The sequence below is a fragment of the Sebastes fasciatus genome, chromosome 12 (assembly GCF_043250625.1).
Source record: "Sebastes fasciatus isolate fSebFas1 chromosome 12, fSebFas1.pri, whole genome shotgun sequence".
Taxonomy (NCBI): domain Eukaryota; kingdom Metazoa; phylum Chordata; class Actinopteri; order Perciformes; family Sebastidae; genus Sebastes; species Sebastes fasciatus.
The window spans coordinates 9,764,829-9,787,365 of record NC_133806.1 but is presented as its reverse complement, the minus strand read 5'-3'; the positions used below and the strand labels follow the sequence as shown (position 1 = coordinate 9,787,365).

General features: G+C 42.4%; 2 protein-coding genes across 2 annotated transcripts in view; both read right to left on the bottom strand.

Annotated features, from left to right (window-relative positions):
* The window catches only part of s100a1 (S100 calcium binding protein A1), a 356,523-nt gene that overhangs the window by 171,452 nt on the left and 162,534 nt on the right, over positions 1–22,537 (bottom strand). The gene's annotated exons all lie outside the window — the stretch shown is intronic.
* On the bottom strand, positions 5,479–21,509 carry prdm1a (PR domain containing 1a, with ZNF domain). Its single transcript, XM_074653032.1, has 7 exons — positions 21,302–21,509; positions 17,345–17,707; positions 14,731–14,850; positions 13,073–13,325; positions 8,541–9,613; positions 8,003–8,131; positions 5,479–7,873 (listed from the first exon to the last, which is right to left on the bottom strand). The coding sequence occupies exons 1-7, from the start codon at positions 21,326–21,328 to the stop codon at positions 7,295–7,297; spliced, it is 2,544 nt and encodes an 847-aa protein (XP_074509133.1). The 5' UTR covers positions 21,329–21,509; the 3' UTR covers positions 5,479–7,294.

Here is a 22,537-nt window from a genome sequence, read left to right as displayed (position 1 = left end):
TATTTCTATATTCTTTTCTTTACACATTTCTCTATGCATTTCTGCCTCATGCATATGAGGAGTCTGTCATTGGGGTCTATTATCTATTATTTAATTATTAATTTATTTTCTGATTTGGGCATGTTTGTCCTCCATAGGAGAAAGGTCAGGAGTCACCGATATTAATAGGATTCATCCTCACAGGACCATGAGAAATGCACAGCTAATCTCATGCCGATCTGTCTGCCAGTTGTTGAGAGATCTTACTGTGGACCAAAATGTTGGATGGCCCGTCATCACCATTGATCACAAGCAGCTCTGCTAATGAGCAAAAACAATTTCCAAAGAAAAACATGTAGAATGCGCTTAGAAAAGATAAACTTCTGCTACACAATCTTCTAAATATGTTATTTTAGAAATAAAACAGGTTCTTAAATGTATCATATGCAGCAAGATCTGGACTAAAATCAGTGGGGTCTTAAACGTGAACTTGCATTCTTTCTAACAGCCAGCAGGGGGCGACTCCTCTGGTTGCAAAAAGAAGTCTGATTGTATAGAAGTCTATGAGAAAATGAGCCTACTTCTCACTTGATTTATTACCTCAGTAAACTCAATCATTAGTTTCAAGTCTTCTTCAATACAGCATGATGTTCATTTAGTAAATTATGGTCCCATTTAGAGTCAAATAGACCATAAGGCAGGGGATGATTAAGGGCGTGGCTACCTTGTGATTGACAGGTCGCTACCACTGCGTTGTGCGGTCTGGGAGTTGTCCTTGTTTTATTCATAGAACTTTAACCCTTTCACAGTGTGTTTTTGAATTAAGTTCATGAAAGTTGATCGTAACCTTTTTGGTTGCCTAAAATGTCTTATTCATTATTATTCATTTGTTTACTTAGCTCCACCCTCTCATGTCACTTCTGGTTGCAAAAAAACAAGATGGTAGTAAGTGTTTTCCTATCACAGCTGCATTATAAATTATATAAAAGCAAAACAAAACCAACCCAAGCCTTACCATAACACCCACAGATAGTTCAATTAAAGGCCAACTTTGTGAGCTAGGCAAATAAAATAAGAAGAAAAGCAATACCATCACAACATCAGACTACTACATCAGACTATTTACTCACTTTACCGGCATTCCTGCTTTTACCACATAAAACAATACTTTTTGATGCCGATTTAAACTCATCTACTGGTTGATGTTTAATTGAAATGGCTGACTGACATTGTAAGCATTATTTCGTTATTGTTGCACATTAGCCGCAATTATTTAGTTTGGTTTTGTGGACCAAATCATCCTATTGGCAGTGGAGTGACTTTGTGGCAGAAACAGATGTGGTTTCGAGATGTCTATTCTCAGTGCAGCTCACTTTCCATAAAAAGTACCATCAACTTGCTTTGTGCTGCATCATTTGAATGAAGCTTGCAACTCTCCTTCCACCCCCTGGGCACCAACAGACCACACAGATCAGCAAAGCCAATTTCAAGGAAAGTAAATTACCAAACCGAGTGGCTCGTTCCGAAAATAGGTCAACATATCACAAGAGTCACACGCTCTGTTCACTGATTGGCTGCGGGTCCTCTCTGGCTGCACTTCGCCAAGATCATTAGAGAATGATCACTGTCATTGCTCAGGCTGAGTTCATACTCCGTTCGTAGCTAAAAGTAGTGCACTGTAATTTGTATATATCCCACTAAATCAATTTGTAAGTAATCCATGTCACCTAACTTCTGTGCTTAAATAACGCCACTTCTGTTGTTATTTTAACCCAAACCCCGATCTTTTCCTAAACCTAACCAAGTATCTTTGATACCAAAACCTAAGGAAGCTGTTTCCTGTGAAGACAGATGAGTATTTTGAAAAGACTGTATGCATGTAACAAACTGAAATTGACATGTGTTGCTGGATATTCGTAGGAGAACGCTTGAAAAATGAGGAATAACTTTTCGTAAGATGTTATACAAACGGTTTTATGAGGATACGTTGCATGGCTACATATATCAACATATTCTCAAATGGTTTGTATGACATTTTACGAAAAAGTTCCTCCTTTTTTGTTGGTTTTCCTAAGAATGTCCAGCAACATGTTTAAATTTCCGCTGATAACATGCCTACAATCTTTTCAAAATAAACTTTCGTCTTCACAGGAAACAACTTCCTTAGGTTTAAGCAACAAAACTATTTAGTTAGACTTGGGGAAAAATTGACTTGGTTAGGATTAGGCAACAAAACTACTTAGTTAGGTTTAAGAAAAGATCATGGCGTGGCTTAAAATAACTCCACAAGTGGCGTTACTTAAGTATGGAAGTTACGTGACAAATAAATCAACAACGAATTATGGTTTCACAGGAGACACCGACACCTGTCTCCTCGGTGAACATCTGGTGTTTTTTGACCCACCCTTTTACCCCGACCTCTTCCCTACGTGGTGTTCGCCGTTCTTTTTTTTAGGATTTTGTGAATCCTACAAGATGTTTATCTGAGAAAGATGCATCACTGGGAAAAGTGGGAAAGGTCACTTTGACTCAATTCAAGTGTGTTAGCATGAGCAGAGAGAGGATAAAAAGAAGGAAGTCATCGACAAGAGTGTTTATATGACAAAATCAAATTCTCTAATGAACTAATCAAGGTGTTTACATGAGTCACTGTTATGCTGATTTACCTCTTATTCTGATCGTTAGCGAAGAGAGTCCATATAAATGCAGCCACTGTTAAAATACATATGAAATCACTGCATGATTGGGTGATTAGATATAGGCATGTAGAAAGCTCTAAAGGACACCAGTATCCTCCTCTAAGATAATCGGCGCTCAAATGGACACCAGTTTCCTTTAACTTTAAATCGTGGGCGTCCCTTTTCTTCAAAACTGTGGGTATCTCACTGAAGTTGTGCGTGTGAAAGAGAAGACAGTGTAAGATAACTTTATCAAACCCTCTGTGGAAATCAGATAGCAGATAAACAAACCTTAGCTCAGCTCAGGCGAGTGGAAGACAGGCCTGATGTTTCAGTACATGCGTCTTGGCCCGTGGGATATCCCCCCTCCTCCAGTGGTGATAGGTGTTGTCCTCCCCCGGTCAGAAAAGTGCTGTGAAACCCCGGCGTCACGATGCTGAGGTAGTGGAACTCGCTGTGTCAGAAGTTTCCCTGGTAGTAATAATAAGATAGAACAAACAGGAAAGAGAGACACAGTGCGCAAAAGTGAAAGATGCTGAGTCAAAGGGTGGGGGCGCGCCGAGTGTTTTTAGTTGGGTGATGAGGTGACGGATTGATACTGCTTTCTCATATAGTGACTTTTTATTCTACGTGGGATCGTTAATAACATGGAGGTGGAATGTGTTTCATCACTTCCTTTCTGCCAAATGTCACTTTGTACAACTGGCTGCTGTACAGATTAGTTTCAGAAGAAGAATTATCATCTGTGGCACATCTGACTTTAAACATTGACACATATTTGCGAGTATGTAAGTGCAATATTAGTGTAATTATAGTTCAAAAGTTGTATTCCGTGATGAACATATTAGGTTTTATTTTAACCCTTAATCTTTGACCTTCCTAATGTTTATCATCTAATAAGAGTTGAAACTCACGGTTGGTTGTCGGTCAAGATTCTGAAATCCCCTTTCTACTGAGACTGCATGGTTGAGGACTGACGACTGTAGGCTCTAAAATGAGACATGTGGTCTGTATGTCTCCTGCAAGCAGGATAAAAGACAGACCACAGTTACTGCAGCCCATAGGGCACGGGGAGCTGTGTTCCCATTTCCTGCTCCAGTCCTAAAGTTTGGCATTGCACGGAAACGGACATAAAGATTCACGACTTTCCACCAGAGAGCCTGGTTTACTGCGGAGGTAGAATCAATGTGTTGGGAGTTTAAAACACGGCTCTGAATCTGTGCTACGGAATTTGGGCCTGAGCTGGTTCGTCTGCGGTTTGTGTCTCTGTCTCTTTCTTTTAGTATACTGTCTTTCTTTAACCCCAACCTGCCTTCACAGGTGCAACAGGAGTGTGAGGGAGATGCACATCAAGTACAGAGTCTATTCAGGCTAATTAAGTGAAAACACCTGTGTGGGTTAAGGGCCTTCCTTGTCCATAATCCTTTTCTAATGTTGTTGGTTTTATTCTCCTAACTTCTTATTTCATTTTTACCTTTCTTTTATAGTTTTATTGTATTACAGTATGCATTATTGCTTTTTATGCACCTTTCTATGTTTTTAAATATGTTTCCCTTTATTGAGGCAGATCCTAACCCGCCTGTCTCTAGTGGCAAGCAATTTGGGTAAACTCCCGTTGTTTTTAAATGTGCTATAAACTGACTTGACTTAATCATTTAACTGTAGTTTTACACACTGCAATCATGTATCTTTTTAAATATTTACCAATGAACAATGGCAGCTTAAAAAAATATGTTCCACTTTTTTTTCCAGCTGTTGGATGAACGATTTCCAAACTCGGGAAATGGGATCATCTGAGGAGCATGAATAAGTCTTCAGACACTGCATCCAGTTATTCTCATTTGACACAATGAAGAAAGTTAGCAGAGAAAATATTTTTGAAGTGTCAGATTATATAGTTGGCCAATAAAGGCTACAGTAATTATTGACTATGTTTACATGTAAAAAAATATTCAGTTTTTTTGCCCTTATTCTGAAAAAGACAATATTCCTACTAAGCTGTTTACATGGCTAATAACAATGAATATTCCACTAATATTCCTGTTTACATGCAGCTGTCCATACTCTGATTAATGTAACCGGTGGTAGACTTGTTGGACCGTGCGAACACAGCCTCCCTCTTTCATTCCTTCAACCACCTTCTTTAAAAGGTGGTTTAAAAATTGTGCTGTATCATTAAAAGTGCATATCTACATAAGAGTACAATTTGCACCAATTTAATAAGCATATTGTGTCCATTACTCCCACCCACATTAGCTGTGGGCCAATAGACACTCTGATATGATTGTGACACACAGCAATAAATTCATTATTTTTAAGCTGAAGCACTTTATGAAAGTCAGCTTTAGACTGGTAAATTTAAATATCTTGATTTATTAGGACTATGAGTCCAAATGCAATTTGAATAAAATCACCCTCTGTTTAAAGGTATATTAGTAGTATTAACATAATTTAAATTGAAATGTGTTTCTGTTTATCACTATTAAACATGTCTGAAGTATTCAGGTTGAAAGTTTTTAGAATAATTCCAATGACATCTAAGAGTACAAACGGTAGTAAGCATTATGCTTAATCTGTGTTAGGATTATGAGGGAGTCCTTGGAACTTTTACTTGTAATGTAATATTTTTAGGCTGTGGTATTTGTACTTTTACTTAAGTAAAAGATCTGAGTACTTCTTCCACCACTGCAATATAGTAAAGTGTTTAATAATAAACTAAAGCATTATTTTTCCAGTTTTGCCAGAATATCTGTACACTTCCATTTTAATCTAAGATGACTACTATACCCAAAAGAAGAATAAAACACACAGAGCCGCAGGGTTTAGATTAGAGCAGTGAACATTTATATCATAATTTACACTTTTTTGACATTTTTGCACATAAATAACGTTATGTAAACCAGAATGTAAACAGAGACAGTCCTTTAGGGGATTCTCCTCTGGAGATAAAGCTCTGATCAGAGAAAGAGACGCTTTGGTCGAACATTAGTTAGAGAGAAAGATAATGAAACAGAAGAAAGAGAGAGAGAGAGAGAGAGAGAGAGAGAGAGAGAGAGCTACAGAGTTCAGGTTGTTGATGTACAACTGCTACAGAAAATCACAGTTGCTTTAGTAACATTAAGTTGAGCCTTAACGCCAATATGACCAGTTTTCAGTGATATTGTACAGAGTGTAAATGGTGTAAGCATCGGCACTGAAGTTATAAAGTAGGAGGAGGGGGCCAGTGCATAAAAGAAGGCCGAGGTGCTTTGGTGTATGCCAGTTCAACAAGATGGCGGACGGGTGGGGTTGAAGAAAGGGCCATTTGCTTCTCAACCGAAATATTAACAAACAACAAGAACAATAACAAAACATCTACAAAACGTGAGACCACAGCGAAAGAGTGAACACTTCATCATCATCATATACACACAGTACATCTTCCCTTCGTCAGCATATTTGATTCCCCAAGTCCTTCTTTCCTTGTTTTCATTTTCCTTTCTTGTGTTTTTTTGGTTTGAAATTAAAGCCAAGTGAACTTTGGTTACTAGCGTCAAGTGTGAACCCCTCATATTTGAGGATGTTCACTTCCCTGTTGGGGCGTTGACAGTGTTGTAGAAAAATAAAACAAAAGGAGGGACGAGGGTGGGCGGCTATAGCCGGCCTCCCGAGTCCGTTATGTGCTACATGTTTCAGCGGGCTGAGCCGCTCACTTTGGACCACATGAAGAGCTGCACTCCAGTTCAGTTTGGTTTCTTCTTCTTCTTCAAGTAGCAAAACGCAAATAAATAGAAAGCTCCCACCTTTAGCTGTCCCTTTAAACACACACCCACGCACACAAACACTCATATCGTCACATGCACACTGAGGTAACCGTTGTGAAAAATATACAATAAATGCCCTTTTTTGTTTCAAATTAAATTAAGTAGGCATCAGAAAAGGACACAGACATACTTTAGGGAAGCTATCAAGCAGGGTTGAAATAAAGCTCTTCTTTGCTAAATTAACAAATGTATGTGCCGCACTTTGGCAAGTTTTTCAACCCATTTTTTTTTTTTTTACCTGCTATAGTGGTTTCTAAATTTAAATAGAAAAAAACCCTGAAGAGTGGACCCCCCTGGTTCTATAGGTCAGAGGTCACAGGACGGACGGATATAGGCATAGAGAGAGTGACTATCTACAGAGAAATGGCCACAGAGAAAAAACAAAATAAACAGAAAAATAGTACATTGATTTCACCCGTCAGTGTAACCATCCCTTCCACTTATTGCTTTTGAAGACAACAAATAAAAAGTATAATAAATTAAGGAGGTTATATAACAACTAATTGATCAAAAAAAACATTTGAAAATACAGACCAAATAATACAACAACAAATAATGATAATAGCATTATATTAATTACATTAAAGGTAAATCCTGGGTAGATGATTGTCTCTAAGTATAATAAACGCTGAAACCGCTAAGTAGTCATGGGACAGTGTCTCTTGAGCCCTGAGTACGCGAGTCCCTGATAGGTTGAAAACCTGGTGTAATCATGATGTCACTCCTGATGACAACCAGGTACAGAATTATCTATTTACAGCTGTTGCTCCTGGCAACTGAGTCCGCCGTGAGTCATACAGTCTTGACTCTATGTCCCTTTGGTTTAAAGGTCACTTATGCGTGATCCTCTGACTCCTGCTTGACGGTGACGTTGGCAGGAAGCGGCAGCATGGGGCTGCTGTGCCGCATCTTGATGACCGACGTCTCGTTCGGGGACTCGTATGAACCGTAACCCGCAGACAGAAGGTCGGTGGCGCCGCCCTTGTGGTGGGGATGGAAGTGGGAGGACTTAAGGTCGGTATCCCTCCACAGCATCCCCAAGATCTGCTTCTCCAACATGGCCTCCACCTCCACCCCTCCCTGCAGCTGCTCCAGCTGCTCGGCATGCTCGCTGACGTCAAAGCGCTCGATCTCCTCGTTGGCGCGTTGCACCTCGTCCAAGGGACCCTGGCTGGAGACAGTTGGGCAGTAGCCCTTCAGGTGAAGCCGCAGGCTGCACAGGTGGATGTAGTGGCGGTGGCAGTGGGGGCATTTGTGTGGACGCTCACGGGAATGCAGGCGCTTGTGCAGCTTGAGGTGGACAAACTGGGTGAACTTGGCTGGGCAGAGTTTGCAGTGGTAGGGCTTTTCCCCTGAGTGGAGGCGCAGGTGAGTTTTCAGGTTGCTGGTGCTGCTGAAGCGCTTGCGACAAACCTGGAGAAGAGACAAAAGAAATATGTCAGCGGCTTGTAGCAACCTGCCAACTAACCGTCATTTGCGGTTATCAACTTATCTGTCTAGGAAATCAGTCCAATAAAAAGCATCATCGGCATTGTTTCTCACCTGGCATTCATGTGGCTTCTCCCCAGTGTGGACCAGGAAGTGCTTCTGCAGGTGAGCCAGCTGGGTGAAGCCTTTGTTACAGGTCTGACATTTGAAGGGTCTCTCTCCACTGTGGACACGAAGATGAACCTGCATGACAGAGAAGAAGAAAAGATCTACTTAGGCATATTCAGATATTGTAAATTATCAGAGAAACCAACAAACTAAAAGTTGTAAACAAATATTATCTTGACTGGGAAACATCCGGAGACTTAATTAGTTTGTTTTGTCTCTGTTATGTTTCTTCTGTAAAGCATTTTGTGACACTCCTTTCTCTTTCAAGTGCCGTAAACCTGCTCTGCAGCCTTATGATTGAATCCTCCAGTTGTTCCGTGTTTGGATTTCAACATCATGTCTGCTTGTCTGATTTACTACCTTATTATCTCTAATGGAATGGCCTCATTATCATCCATTAATGATAATAACGCAGTAAATCAGACAAGCAGACATGACGTTAAAAACCAAACTTGGAACAACTCGATAGTGTTCCGGGCCTCACCTTCAGGTTCGACAGCTGTCCGAAGGTCTTGCTGCACACGTTGCACTCGTATTTGATTTTGCCATTCTGCTTCTTGAGCGGGTACGGCAGCGCCTTGTAGCCCGCTGAGCCCGGGCCACGCTTCACCTTGGACAGGTTGATGGCCTCCTCATCGGAGCAATGCTCACTGGCATTGCCCAGCAGTGCTGAGGTAGGCTTGGTGGGCACCCGCTCGTTGGGAGGTGCTGTGCCTGCTGTTGGGGAGCCGCTGGAGGGCGAGTGGGCGGGTCTGTGTGGGTGACCGGGGTAATGGTGGTGAGGCCCTGCTTTGTCCTTCAGGGAGGTGGCAGCCGAGAAGGCACTGGTGGGCCTGGGAAGGAGGAAATCTCTGTGGGCAGAGATGGAGGAGTGGTGGACGTGGTCCGGAATCAGGAAGTGCCTCCCTGCTGCGTCGGAGGGCAGGAGGGGCACGTGAGGGGGCAGGAGGTTGCTGTAGATGGGGTACATCCTGGGAAAGATTCCTCCCACGGTGGGGACACCACCGCCAGGCAGAGGGTAGTGATGGGGAAGGAGGTAGCGTTGGTAAGGGGCTCCTGGAGGGTAGAAGTTTGAGGACATGGGGGTAGATGGCGGGGAGTAACCGGGGTAAGAACCCAGTCCGGTCGGGTAGAAAGAACCCGAGGGGCTCCCCTGAGGGCTGCTGTCTGGGCTGCTCCTCGCCGACGGGCTGGGTGTGGCTGAAGACTGGTTGCCAGGGGAACGAGTTGCGGGGTAACCAAGCTGGCCTTGTTTGTGAGCAAGGAAGTCTTCAGGGATGTGAGGGTGGGGCCTGAGAGCCGGGTAGAGAGCGCGAGGGTACAGGGGGCGCTCCGGGCTGTCGGCGCAGCGCGGCCGGGTGGGAAGCGGCCGGCTGGGCTCCCTCTTCATGGGCGAGGAGGAGGAGGGGGTGCTGTTGGTGCCACGCAGAATGGAGAGGACACTGTGTTCCCTCTTGGGCGGGGTGGGGGTCACCGCGACAGGGGACGGGCTGGAGGCTTCGACCGAACGCTCCTCACTGCTCACCTGCTGCTGCTTGACCTCCAAGAGGGACTGCTCTGAAGAGACAAGAGAGAGAAAAGAGGTCAGTGGGAGTTCACCAGATCCAGATCTCTTTGGTTCCCCTTGAGGCCCCATTAATAAATGATTCAAATCGTTTACATTTAAAGTAGTAATCTTCTATTTAACATCACAAATTCCTTTCAAACTTCTGCAGAGATTAACCTCTGCATGTCACAAAGTTCTCTTTAGCGAAGATGTGTGTGTGTGTGTGTGTCACAGGGTTAAGGAACACCATAAGTAACTCAGTGGGCCAATTAAGGTGACAGATTTGACGAACGAGCGTGAGGGACGAGGGCGGGAGGGGAAAGACAGGAAGTGAGGCGTGACAGCTGCCTTTGGGCATTGTGTGTGTTTCAATCTGTGTGTGTGTGTGTGTGTCTATAAAATCAAGATAAAATCAAAATGGTGGCAGACAGACGGGGCTGATGGAAAGTTTCCTGCTAAAGATATCCTCCGAAAAAGCTTGGCCTCCACCTGCCCTCCATATACACACCATGTGACAAGGTACACACACACACAGAGGCGCCTGCAGACAAAGGCCTCTGTCTGATTTGTTGACCCTTCCACTTTTGGAGAACACACACACACACACACACACTTTTGATCAAGCTCCTCGTCTCCTGACTTTCTTGGCCATTCGCTATTGTTTCCGGGTCAAAGGTGAGATTAAAGAGCTTCCTCCTCAGTCACTCGCACCTACTGTCTCCTCCGCATGATGAAAGAGTGGATTAGGAGGAGAGCTAACACACACACTCTCTAAAAGCCCCGGCCAGTCAGCTCGCAGCACATCTCGGCTGTTAAATGGCTGCAGACGAGCCCTTAAAACGCCGCCGTCTATTATCTATAAGCTCATTTACTGCCCAGTCAACTTTTTACCACGAGGTCACCCAGAGGGGAGTGTGTGTGTGAGCGTAAGTGTGTGTGTGAGTGTAAGTTGTGTGTGTGAGAGAGATGGAGGTTGTCAAAGTTAATCCTGAGCGCCGGCACTGATGAAATTTGTTTGACTCAAACAGTCACTCAGTCGGCGACCCTTGCATCAGTAGTATAGCGGCAGTGTGTAAACATTGAGGTTATCAGTTAGCCTTCCTCCTCCTCCCTCCTTCCCTTTTCTAGAAAACAAACAGGGCGGCCATCTTGGAGATATCAATCTGTCAACACGGCCCTTCTGCCAGGAAGTTCAAGTAGTCAACAGAGGGGGTGGGAGGTGCGGCTCAACCTCCAGCACTCCCTCCTCCACCTTCTTTCTGGTCTTTTCAAGTAGCAAATATATCACAGCAAATGGCCGTCACACACACACACACACACACACGCAGTATGTGCGAGGTAGCGTGTGTTTGAGATGAAAAGAGCGGGTGTGAATGCGTTGGCATGTCACGCTTATGACTGTGTGTGTGTGTGTGTTTGTGAGAAGAGAGAGTGTTTTTGTCTGCAGAGCAGAGCGTCTTTGAACACAACACACACATGGCTGACAGGTGCTTTCAAGTGCCAACACTTAAAAAGAATGCTAAACGACGGCGACAAAAAAAGAGTGAGACAAAAAGAGAGAGAGGAGAAAGTGCAGGAGTGAGACACCCTCAGTCAGAGACACAGACGTCTGGTTTTGCTATGACTGCGCTGGAAAGAGCAAAAAGCAGAGAGAAAAACACAACAGTAGATATGTTGTCACACTCCTGATGGTGACCCTCTTGGGACACCGAGTGTAATTTAAAAAAAAGCACAGAAAATGCATCGTCGATCTCAAGTTTGATAAGTAACGGCAAAAAATATGCCGGCGCTGAAAACGGCACGATTCAGATCGACCTTTCGAGGTCAGCTAGGCGAACTTAAATCGACTTAAATAACTGCGCTGAATATTTTTCGGTCCGTAGCACGGCTACTCATCAGAGTAGCTTCCTCTTCTTTTACCTTTTGCCCTTGTAGCTGGGTTTCAGTTCAACGGAACTTAGTCAGACGAGATTGTGGTTTTCTTGGTTTTACTCAGCCGATGAGATTATTTCTGGCTCCGTTTGAAGAGCTAAAACTGCAGTCCGACAGTTAAAAGTAAAATTCGTTTTAGGAACTCAACGGAGTGAAAAAAAAAAAAAAAAAGTTAAAGCTCTGTACACCAAAAACTAAACTGCAGCCAAGTGCAGGTAAGTGTTTCTGCCGCAGGTAAACATCAAGTCACTGGCAGGTCAACAGCAGACTGTGGAGCTAAATGACAGAGGCGGCTAATTAAAGACAGCACATATACTGTATACTCTCACACACTTTGGAGAGGGGAGGGGATGTGGGGCAGGCAGGAGGGGGGGGCCGAGGGTACCTCCTGCCTTTCTCCCCCAGGTCATGCGCATTTTTCTCTGGGCAGTGGAGTCGCCCAGGCTGGGTCTGCTGCTTCCTCCACCACCTTAACACTGCCATTAGCCTGCAGTCACACCTGGAAACCCCTGAGCTCCCACTCTCTCTCTTTGTTTTCCTCTGAGCTCGCTCTCTCTTTGATCAGCTCAACTAAAGTGGATAAGTGCAGTTAGTCTGCCGTGTCATGAAAGGGTGAATTTCAGTGCCAAATGTCCACATTTGTGTCCCTTTGCTTCCCTGCTAAACATACAAAAAATAAAAAACTACTTCTCATATACGATGTTTGTATAAAAGTTTGGGGTTCATATTCCCAGTTAGGGGGTTAACACCATTTGTGAAAGGTTAACAGAAGAATAGAAACGAGCATTAAGAATTATTAACTGTGTACATTAAACTCATCTCAACCTTTGTTTTTCCAGTCGGACATCCTCAGTGTTCATCAAATTAACCAACTTCAGATCGCTTTACCTTTTTTATACGTGTAAACAAATAAAATCTAAATCTACTGTATATAGTAAAAAACATTTCTCTATGAGGACGGAGAAATCTGACGCTAACTTTTAGACGTGTTTCTCATAAAAAAGGTCACTGAAGACGCACACACACAGTCATGCAAACACACAGTCTCGGCTCCTTTTATTGAGGTTGAGCGAGCTTGTGTGTGAGTGTGAGCTTTCATGTTAAAAGCGGGTCTTTAAGTGTGTAAGACTGTGGCATTAGGGGCCATATCCCCCTGTCTGTGTAATTACACTGTCACTGGCACACACACACACACACACACACAAATACAACGATGGCACTGACAGAGATGAAAGGTTGTTGGTCTTGTACTCTCGCGTGTGTGTGCGTGTGTGTGTGCGTGTGTGTGTGTGTGTGTGTGTGTGTGTGTGTGTGTGTGTGTGTGTGTGAGATAATGACAGGCTAACGTTCAGAGAGGAAGGAGACACGGCTACACTCAAAGACACTGTGAGGCTTTAAGAGCGGCGACAGGACACACTCGAGATACACACACAAACACACACCGACATTGTCTATTGAGTTTTTTATGACAGCAGCTCGGAGCATCACACATTTAATACAAATGTGTTTTCACAATAAAAGTCTGTCCTTCCACTTACTGAGTTTCTGCATCATCAGCTCTCCGGATGGCGGGTAGTGGAGACGTCGGGCGAAGTCGTGGCAGTACCAGACGAGCAGCTCAGCGCCGGCGAGGACGGGCTTCACCGTGTAGAAGTAAATCTCCATGCCGTTCTGACATGCCGCGATGTTCTGCTCCGCCGCCGAGTGGGCCGGGTTCACGTACCGCATCCAGTTAGAGCGCGTCTCATCCAGGCCGTCGACGAAGTGGTGGAATTCCCTGTCCTCGTAGATCTAGAGGAAGAAGAAATACAAGTTTCAATTTGAGTACAATGATGATTTGTTTTGTTTCAATGTCACAATTTATTGTGGTTAATTTAAAAAGGAAAATCTATTTATATTTTCGCTCTTTATTCTGTTGATCTTTCATTTTTCTCTTGTTTCTGATCATTCTGATGGGGTAGAAGTTTTAAGCAATCAGTAATATGTAAAATCCACTATTTTCCCCTCATTTCATTCACTTCCTGTTACTGACTTTGCTGACAAACTGACTTACAATCTAGATGAAAACCAACAAAAAACAGTCAACAAAAAAAATAGAGAAAGTCATATGACAAATAAATCAACTTTGACTTCTGGTTTCACACGGGACACAAACACCGGTCTCCTGGGTTAAAGTCCTATGTTATTTGATCCACCCATCCAACCAAACCTACTCCCTACGCTTGCTGCTCTCTCCACTTCCCGGTTCACAATGACGTGGATTACATACAAATTGATTTCGTGCTGTGACGAAAATTTGTTTAAATTCGTGTCTATGTAAACGAATCAATACATAAAATTCCGGGACTAATTCACAAACTGCTGTGCGACTGGGCTGAACTACGCAAAGAACTAATTTAATAATTAAGAAAATAAAACAATGGATGAAAGTTTAAATACAAAAATAGTAAATAAAAAAAAGTCAGTAAAAAAAACCAGTAACTTACCAATTAAAAAGTATTAAATAACAAACTGACTAGTTTAGACTGAAAACAGCCAGTTTAATAAATCACACGACATCGAACCATCTCTCTCCGTCCCTCCATCTTCTCATTCCTCACCATGTCCCTCTCTTCACCTTCATCTTCCTCAGACAGAGACAGAGACAGTATCGCGGAGGAGGGGATCCTCTTTTATATTGAAAAGGGAAAGGAAAACTCATTTTCTACCTCTCCTCCCCCTCTCTCTCTTTCACTCTCTCTCTAGCTTGACTTCTCTCGGCTCAGATCGTGTGTGTGTGTGTGTGTGTGAGAAAGTGAGATATGAGCATGAATGGAACACCTTTTTTGATTTAGTGTCTGCTTGTGGTTTGGAGCATCGTGAGCCGAACACACACACAGTGTGCAGGCGGTGGTCAGGTAGGTGGTTTGTGAGCGTGTGTACTCTCACTGCGAGTTACCGGTAGTGATGGAGCGAATTCTGTCGAACGGAGTGTGTGTGCGTGTGGACTTACAGGAACCACACTGCGACATGTTATTTGTGTAAAGGTGACATCATATCCCTGTCTCTCTGTCTCATGAACACACACACACAGAAAAACAGCGAGCCCAGTTTCCTGTTCCACTGACTGACTTGTGAGTGACGTCATAGGAAGGGGTCCCTCCGGCTTCTGAGGAAGTGTGCATGTGTGTATGTGTGTGTGTGTTTTTGTACTCACCCGCCAAAAGTACTTGCGGTTGATGTCTTTGGGGACACTGTCGGCCGTGTAGATCTCGCCCACCAGGGGACCGAAACGAGTTCCTTTGGGGATGTACTCCCTGCTGCATACGCCGACCACCTGCACGAAGACACGCACACGGGTTACACAAAAGATCGAAGAGGTCTTTGAAGTGGATTGTGTGTGTTGTGTGTGTATGAAGTCTGAAGACGGCCTGATTGCACTGCAAAATTCTACGTATTAACTCGCTTTTAATATTTTAAAACGCCAGATTGTAACTCGTTTTTTGCACGGAAGCTGTTTTGATAACACACACAAGAAACAGTTTGGTTTTGACCACATGACTTGTCGTATTTATGGAGTGTGTGTGTTTTCATGCACATCTATCAGTGATAAGTGTCATTAAGTCTAATTAAGTCTTATTATATATACAAATACCGACTCACACAATATCAACCAGCTGTCAACACAAAACGATGATTAATGATCCAACTTCACGCTTCGGCTCATTTGTGTGCGTGTGTGGAGAAAAAAATGTAAAATCTCTTCTTTCAATTTCTCTCGTCACACCTTCACTCATCACCACATCAAACCAAAACTGCTGCCACTTCAGACGCTTCAGGGGGGAAACATCCAGATTAAGAAAAAATCTTTTGTTTCTCTTTTTTTTGTTTTGTTTCTCTTCTGATTCAATCAAAGCGCAAAAAAAAAAATGGGAGGAGGAGGAAGAAGAAGAGAAAAGAGAGGGATTATGTGGCGACTAGACGTCAGGCTCCAGTCGTGGATGGTAGAGAAACACACACATTTTTTTCATGCATAACACACAAACAGACGCCTTTCCCTAACCCCAATGACATGGGAAATCCCCTTTCCCTGTTCCCTCTATACGACCAGACATCAGTGTGTGTTCACATGAGTTTTTTTTTTACTTATTAACAGACTCTTACAATGCTCTCTCTCTTTCTTTGACCTAAAACTCAATCTTCTTTGATCAGGGCGACAAACTCCCATCCTCAGCCTTTCCCTTCTTCCAGTCCAGATAAATATTAGCTGATAGTGTTCTTGCCTCAGTTTCCCGTTGATAAGCCCCTGATGAAAAAATCTATGCTGCTTTTCAGTTTACAGACAAACTCACAAAGTGTCAAAATTGCCAAAGTCATGACCCTTTGACCCACAATCATGCACTTTTTTTCCCCAATTCAAATTGCCTTGAAAAACACAGCACGGATCCACCACTGCAGCAGGACATTCACTGAACCAGCTAGCCTCGAGGCTGAAGCGTCTGATGACCTTAAAATCTGTGCAAAAGACAACAAATGATCATTTTTAATTTCTTTTTGGCTCTTGGTCATTTATTTGTTTTCGGATTTGTGTTTGGAGCACACCAACACCCCTGGTTTTTCACTTTTTTCACATTACCAGAGAGTTATTTTGGTTCTGTGCAATACCTCACTGTTATTACACGCCGTTGTTGAATACTGGATTCTGATTGGTCAATCACGGCGTTCTACGGTGTGTAATTTCTTTATAACTGACCGTTGCTATTGGTGGAGTTCTGATGTCGGACTCTGGAGGATCGTTTTTGTGTGAAATTATTGATTTCTTAAGTAAGTACCCGTGTAATAAACCGGGGTTTATTTCACAACAATGACCGGCTCGTTGTACATTATCCCTTACTTATCCAACCTCAGTTTCAACCTTTGACGCTTTGACTTTTTGACCTTTTCACCTCTGGTTCGATCAATGACTAAAACTTTATCCGGTCAGGTTTGTGAAAAAGTCACAAGGTCACTATTTGGTTAGTTGAGAAAGATTTACAGAGGAAACGCGTCTAATTGTATAAAAAACTGACCAAAATATACACCGCAGTTATTGATTATCACCATTAAGTTAACTGTGCTTGGCTTCCAAAAGTTGCCCCAAACTTTCAGGGTTTCAAGACATCCTGAATCACATAAAGATTCATTTTTAAAGAACACAAACCTCACAGGCCACTACAGATTTATGATATGAAGAATCTGAGGGATTAAAGTTCACATTATGACCTCATTAAATGTCACTGAGCGGCTTAAAAATCAGCAGACAGAAGCAATCTTGATACGTTTGTTGGGATGTTGAACTGCGCTCCCTGCCAGCAGCCACAGGTACTGCAGCGAGTTTAATGACATGAGTCTATGAGATCTCAAACACACACACACACACACACACAAACACACACACACGCACACACACACGCACACACGCTTGGGATAAGACCGTCATCATTTTCTCAGATGACGAATGAGTTTTCATGTATGGATACGAGCCCATTAAGTTGCAGTGTACACACGGCTACAGTTACAATGTGTGTGTGTGTGCGTGTAAACTCTTGCTTCAGGCGTTTCACACACTCACACACACACACACACACACACTCCTCTCTGTAATGTGTATGTGAAGTTTTATGGCGAGACACGACCCCCTCTTCATTACATGACCGACATCTGACTCACGAGTGTGTGCAGATGGCTTTCTCTGCCTGAGTGTGTGTGAAAAATTGTGAGTGGAGAGAAAGTTTGTCTGCTAATGTGTGTGTGTGTGTATGTATGTGTATGTGTGTGTGTCTGAGACTGACCTCCTTGCCGTCAGCCGGGTGTTTGAAAGCCAGGTTTCGGGGCAGCGATGCCTCAGCTCTGGTTGCCGTCGTTGTCATGGCTTCACTGTCTGGCCCCGCCTCCCAAGCCGTGTCTTTGACGATGTACGTGCACTTCTCCTCGAACTCTGCTTCCGTCCATCGGGTCAGGTCTGCCTCCTCCATCTCCACTTCCACCTCCATGTCCACGTCCGTGTCTGTCATCGTCTCTGCCCCACCTGAGCTGGAGCTGGTGGTGGTGGTGGTGGTGGCTGTTGAAGCCATCTTGGCTCCGTGGTGCGTGTCGTCTTGCTCCATGGTGTGCGCCCCCTCACTGGTCAACATGGCCGAGCTATGAGAGGTCGCCTGAGAGACATAGGGAGAGAGAAAAAGCAATATTTTAATTTATATTTAAGTATGTCAGCCCAGTCGCACAGTAGTTCGTGAAATAGTCACGAAATGTAATTTTTTCGTGATGGTCATCACAAAATCAATTTGTATGTAATCCACATAATTGCAAACGTGCGTAGCGAGGAGGTCAGGGTGGATGGGTAGGTCAAAAAACGTTCAGACTTTTGCCGAGGAGAAGCTGCTCATGTCCCGGGTGAAACCACAAGTCAAAGTTGATTTATTTGTCTCGTAACTTCCGTACTTAAGTAACTCCACTTGACTGTTGCAATTTAGAATAAAAGATTTACTGGAAAGAATGAAAGAAAGATAGAAGAGTAAAAGAAAGGAGGGAGAGCCGAGGGAAGAAGGAACATAATAATAAGAAAAGATAAGAAGAGGAAAAGAAAGACAAAAGGAAGGAATGACAGACTGAGGCAGGAAGAATAAACCATGAGAGGCAAAGGAAGAAAAAGAAAAAAAAGAAAAGATGAGAAAAAGAAAGGGGAAAAAGGGGGAGAGAAAGAGAGAAAGGAAAAACATGAAAGCAGAGACAGAGGACTAAGTGGAAAAAAGATACGTAAGAAAGAAGGAGATGTGGGAGGAAAAAGATAAGAAATAAAAAGAGGAAAGGAAGAAAAGGATCAGGACAAAGGTGATAAAAACGGACGGAGATGAAGGGATGAAGAGGGAGAGAAAGAAGAGAGGAAGAGCTGTTGTGTGTGTGGGGGTGACTCAGTGAAGGGGGGTCTGACTAACGCTGCTGTCACCCACACACACACACACACTGACGGCAGCTTAGAAACAGACGGGAAGCAGTTTGTCTTGTCAACTATTTACAGAAAACATGAACTAATTTTGGAAACAATTAGGGAATAAAACCTGCATTCATTCATGACAAAGTAATAATCACTATACGATAATATTATATTATTTTAACATTTTAATGTTATCCATTTGTTTGATTTTTATCCTCAAATGTAATAATAAATATTATCTGTTTATGTTTCCCATCTCCAGAATGAATTTCACTGATTTATTTCTCAGTGATCTTTTCCTTTTCTGTCTATAAAAACCAACAAAGTAAAATTGAAAATGAGTCAAGCAGAGATAGGACACTTTGATCAGAGGGGAACAAACAGGAACTGATGGGGGAACGCAACACGTGGCTCATTTATAAAGTCTTCTGCGTATATTAAGAATTTAATGAGTGGAACTGATGCATTTTTTACAAGTTATATGTTTTTAACTAATGGCATTAAAATAATAAAACCAAACAAATTGTGATGCTTTTACACGTCAGCATCAAGCTGATAGAAATACTGAACAATGAATGTCAGCTGAAATTGACAAATGATTTAACATTAAGTCTGTTTATCAGCAGTCATGTTCTCTTTATTTGACTACTTTTTAGTGTAACTCAGACAGTTTCTATGTGTGAGAAGAGATTATGAAGCTCAAAGCTCTTCTGTGTCCTCCCTCTGTTTCCCCCCCTCCTCCCGTCTCTTCCTGGGGTTGAAGACAGAGGAAGGAAACGCTGTCTGTGTCTGAATGAAGCTAAAATTGGAAGCAGAGTGGCACTGCAGCGGAACCGGCAAATCATCCCAACTCCCAGCGTGTGTGTGTGTGTTGGTAATGGATGAGGGGGGCGATGAGGAAGGGAGCGCCAAAACTTTTCCATTTGGGGGGCCACAAACAAAACTTCAAACGCAATCCCACCCAAGACACACACAGGCAGATATCCACTGAGGGGAAAAAACATGCTGCTCATCCCACGCAGGCGAGCGGAAAGCAACAGATCTTTAGTGACCACACTCAGTTCTGTGAATTCTTCTGCAGCCGCAAGAAAGAAAATTATTTCACATCCAACTGGCTCCAGTCACAGCTAACCACTTCTGCCCCCAAAACAGCAGCAAGAATTGACACAAAGAGATGGACTCAAATCACCTCTGGTTACTGACATGGAGTAATTTTAACGAATAAAATCTTCCCCTTTCAGGAACTACTAACACTGGATGTAATAAGTCAAGAGCCTCATCATCTCTTTATGTTTGTTTTTTGAGGTCTTGCAAATCACACAACTGACTTTCTTGTTCTAAACTTTTTAAAAAATACTCTTAAAATCTGAATCATTAAGAAAAAAGCTGATCTTCTTTGCTTCAAACATAGTCTGCGTCAGTAAAAACTCATCAGACTACAGCAAAGCAAATCATTCAAATCCCACAAAACCCATTATTTGAATTGTAAAACTTTGAAATTTCCAGCCAGAAAATGTAATTTCTCACAACAACACCTTTCCCCACAGAGAACAGAACAACAGTTTCTGCTCCATTTGCCATTTAAATGAAGCACAGTCAAAAAACTGATCATAAATGGAAATGTTTCTCAATATTTCAGCAGAATCCTTTTTTGCATAACAGCTGCAACATCGAAAACTAATAGTGAAACCAAAAACCAAGAAACAATTCACCTCTCGCACATTTAGACCAACTGAAAACACTAAAGCTGAGTCTGCACATCAGTCAGAGGAATTTCAAATGAAGGTGCAATTTAATACATCAAGTCAAGATGAAACTGTGAGCTGTTTAACCACATATCAGGGGGAAAAACTGCAATGAGAAATTGCACACTCTCATTTAAATCCAAGAGGAGAAAAAGTCAAATTGAGCACACTTCTTTTTTTTTTTTACACGAAAACAACAACTCTGAGTCCAGCTGTCTTCATTAAAAAACAAACAAATGTAAACTCCTTAAAATGGGCAACAAAAGCCTCAAATCTCAAACTGACTGTGTTGAACAAACACCTTTGTAATCACTCAAAGAAATATACCTCCAAACACATAGTTAAACAATCTAAACTAATCTAAAAAAGAGCAAAACAACAACAACTCTGAGTCAAGCTGTCTACATTATAAAAAACAACTGAAAACTCCTTAAAGTGTGCAACAAAAGCCTCAAATCCCAAACTGACTATGTTGAACAAACACTTTTTAAAATCATTAAAAGAAAAACACCTCCAAACACATAGTTACACAATGTAAACTAAACCAAAAAAAGTGCAAAGCAGCAGAATTAAAATAAAACAAAATCAGACCAAGTGAGAAATAAAAACCTCTTTGAATTTCCTGTTACAAACAAACAACAATCTGTTTTAAAACCACCTTAAAAAAGTCGGTACATTTTGATTCAAGAAGCCAAAAAAGTAATTAATTAATAATCCAGAAATTTTAACACAAATTTAAAAAACAAAACAAAGAAAGTCAAAAGCAAACACAAAAGGAACTAAAACAAACAAGCACCAAAAAGACAAAACAAATCTGGTTTAAAACCACCTTAAAAGTAGATTTACATTTTGATTCAAGAAGCCAAAAAAGTCTTTAATTTTACTTATTGGTTTTCATAATACAAAAATGTTAACACAAAATTTAAAAAAAAAAGGAAAGAAAGTCAAAAGCTAACAAAAGGAGCTAAAATAGATTTTTTGGTTAAATGAAGAAAAGTCCTTCAGAAGTCTTCTTCTCTGTTTTCAATATAAAACCTGTACAAAGTGACGAGCAGCTGCTGAGTACTCACCGTGTAACTTTGATCCCATCCACACATAGGGACGACCGGTCAGCTCCTCTCTCTATGATGTGTGTGTCTGAGGATACAGAGAGTGTGTGTGTGTAGGACAGGTGCAGTCTGTCTCCGAGCGCTGATACTCCACACAACGCTGCGTGTGTGTACGTGTGTGTGTGTGTTAAAGTGTGTATGATCCACTCGGTGTCCTGCGTAAAATGCCTCACAATGCCAGACATCCATCTGACTAAAGCTGGAGAGAGAGAGAGAGAGGACAACCCTCTCTCTCAACAAGCCACGCCCACACATTCCTGACCCCTCCTCCTGGCCACGCCCACCTCCTCACACACACGCACACGCACACACGCACACTTTTCTTTATGGAGAAGAAGCAGCAGGCGCTTTCACCTAAGGCCATGAGCACACACGCACACACACTGACAAGACAACTTTTTCTGTATCAAAATAAAGTGTTCTTGCAATGATGATTGTGTGTGTGTGTGTGTGTGTGTGTGTGTGCGGGGGGGATGTCTGTTAGCAGCTTCAAACGGGTAAACAACATGTGTGTGTGTGTGTGTTGAGGAGGGAGCATTGAGTCACTGTCACAGGATGTCCCTCTCTTCCCCAGGAAAACACGCACACAAACAAACGCACGCACACACATGCATGGACACACACACATGCACACACACACTGCCTCTAGGGGGCAGGACTGGTCTGCCCTTGTTTCCTTAACTTTAAAGTTCTCTCTCTCTCTTCTTATTGTCTTCTTATGTCTCTCACCCTCGCCTCGTTACTCTCTCTCTCCTCTCATTCTACATCATCCTTTAGCTCGCTCTCCCTCTTTTCCCCCTCTCCCCCACTTCGTCTCTCTCTCTCTCTCTCTCTCTCTCTCTCTCCTTAAAGTGACTTAATTTCAAGTTTCTAATTTAAATGTGAGTGTGCTTTATTTTATTTTTTAACATGTGGATACATGTGTGTGTGAGAGTGTATGTGTGAGTGTGTGTGAGGAGAAAGGAAAAGGAACAAAAGGAAAACTGTGATTACGATCTGATGATTTAAGAAGAAAAAAATAATATCAAGAGAGAGGAGAATCAACTATGTAGAATATTATGCTCTAATGTTTATAACATGTATACATATCTGCCTATATGCATTACATTAATGCACATATTTGGGACTATATATCTGTACATCGCATATTCTTTTTACACTTCGTACTGTGAACCTTTGCACATTCCTTGGACAATT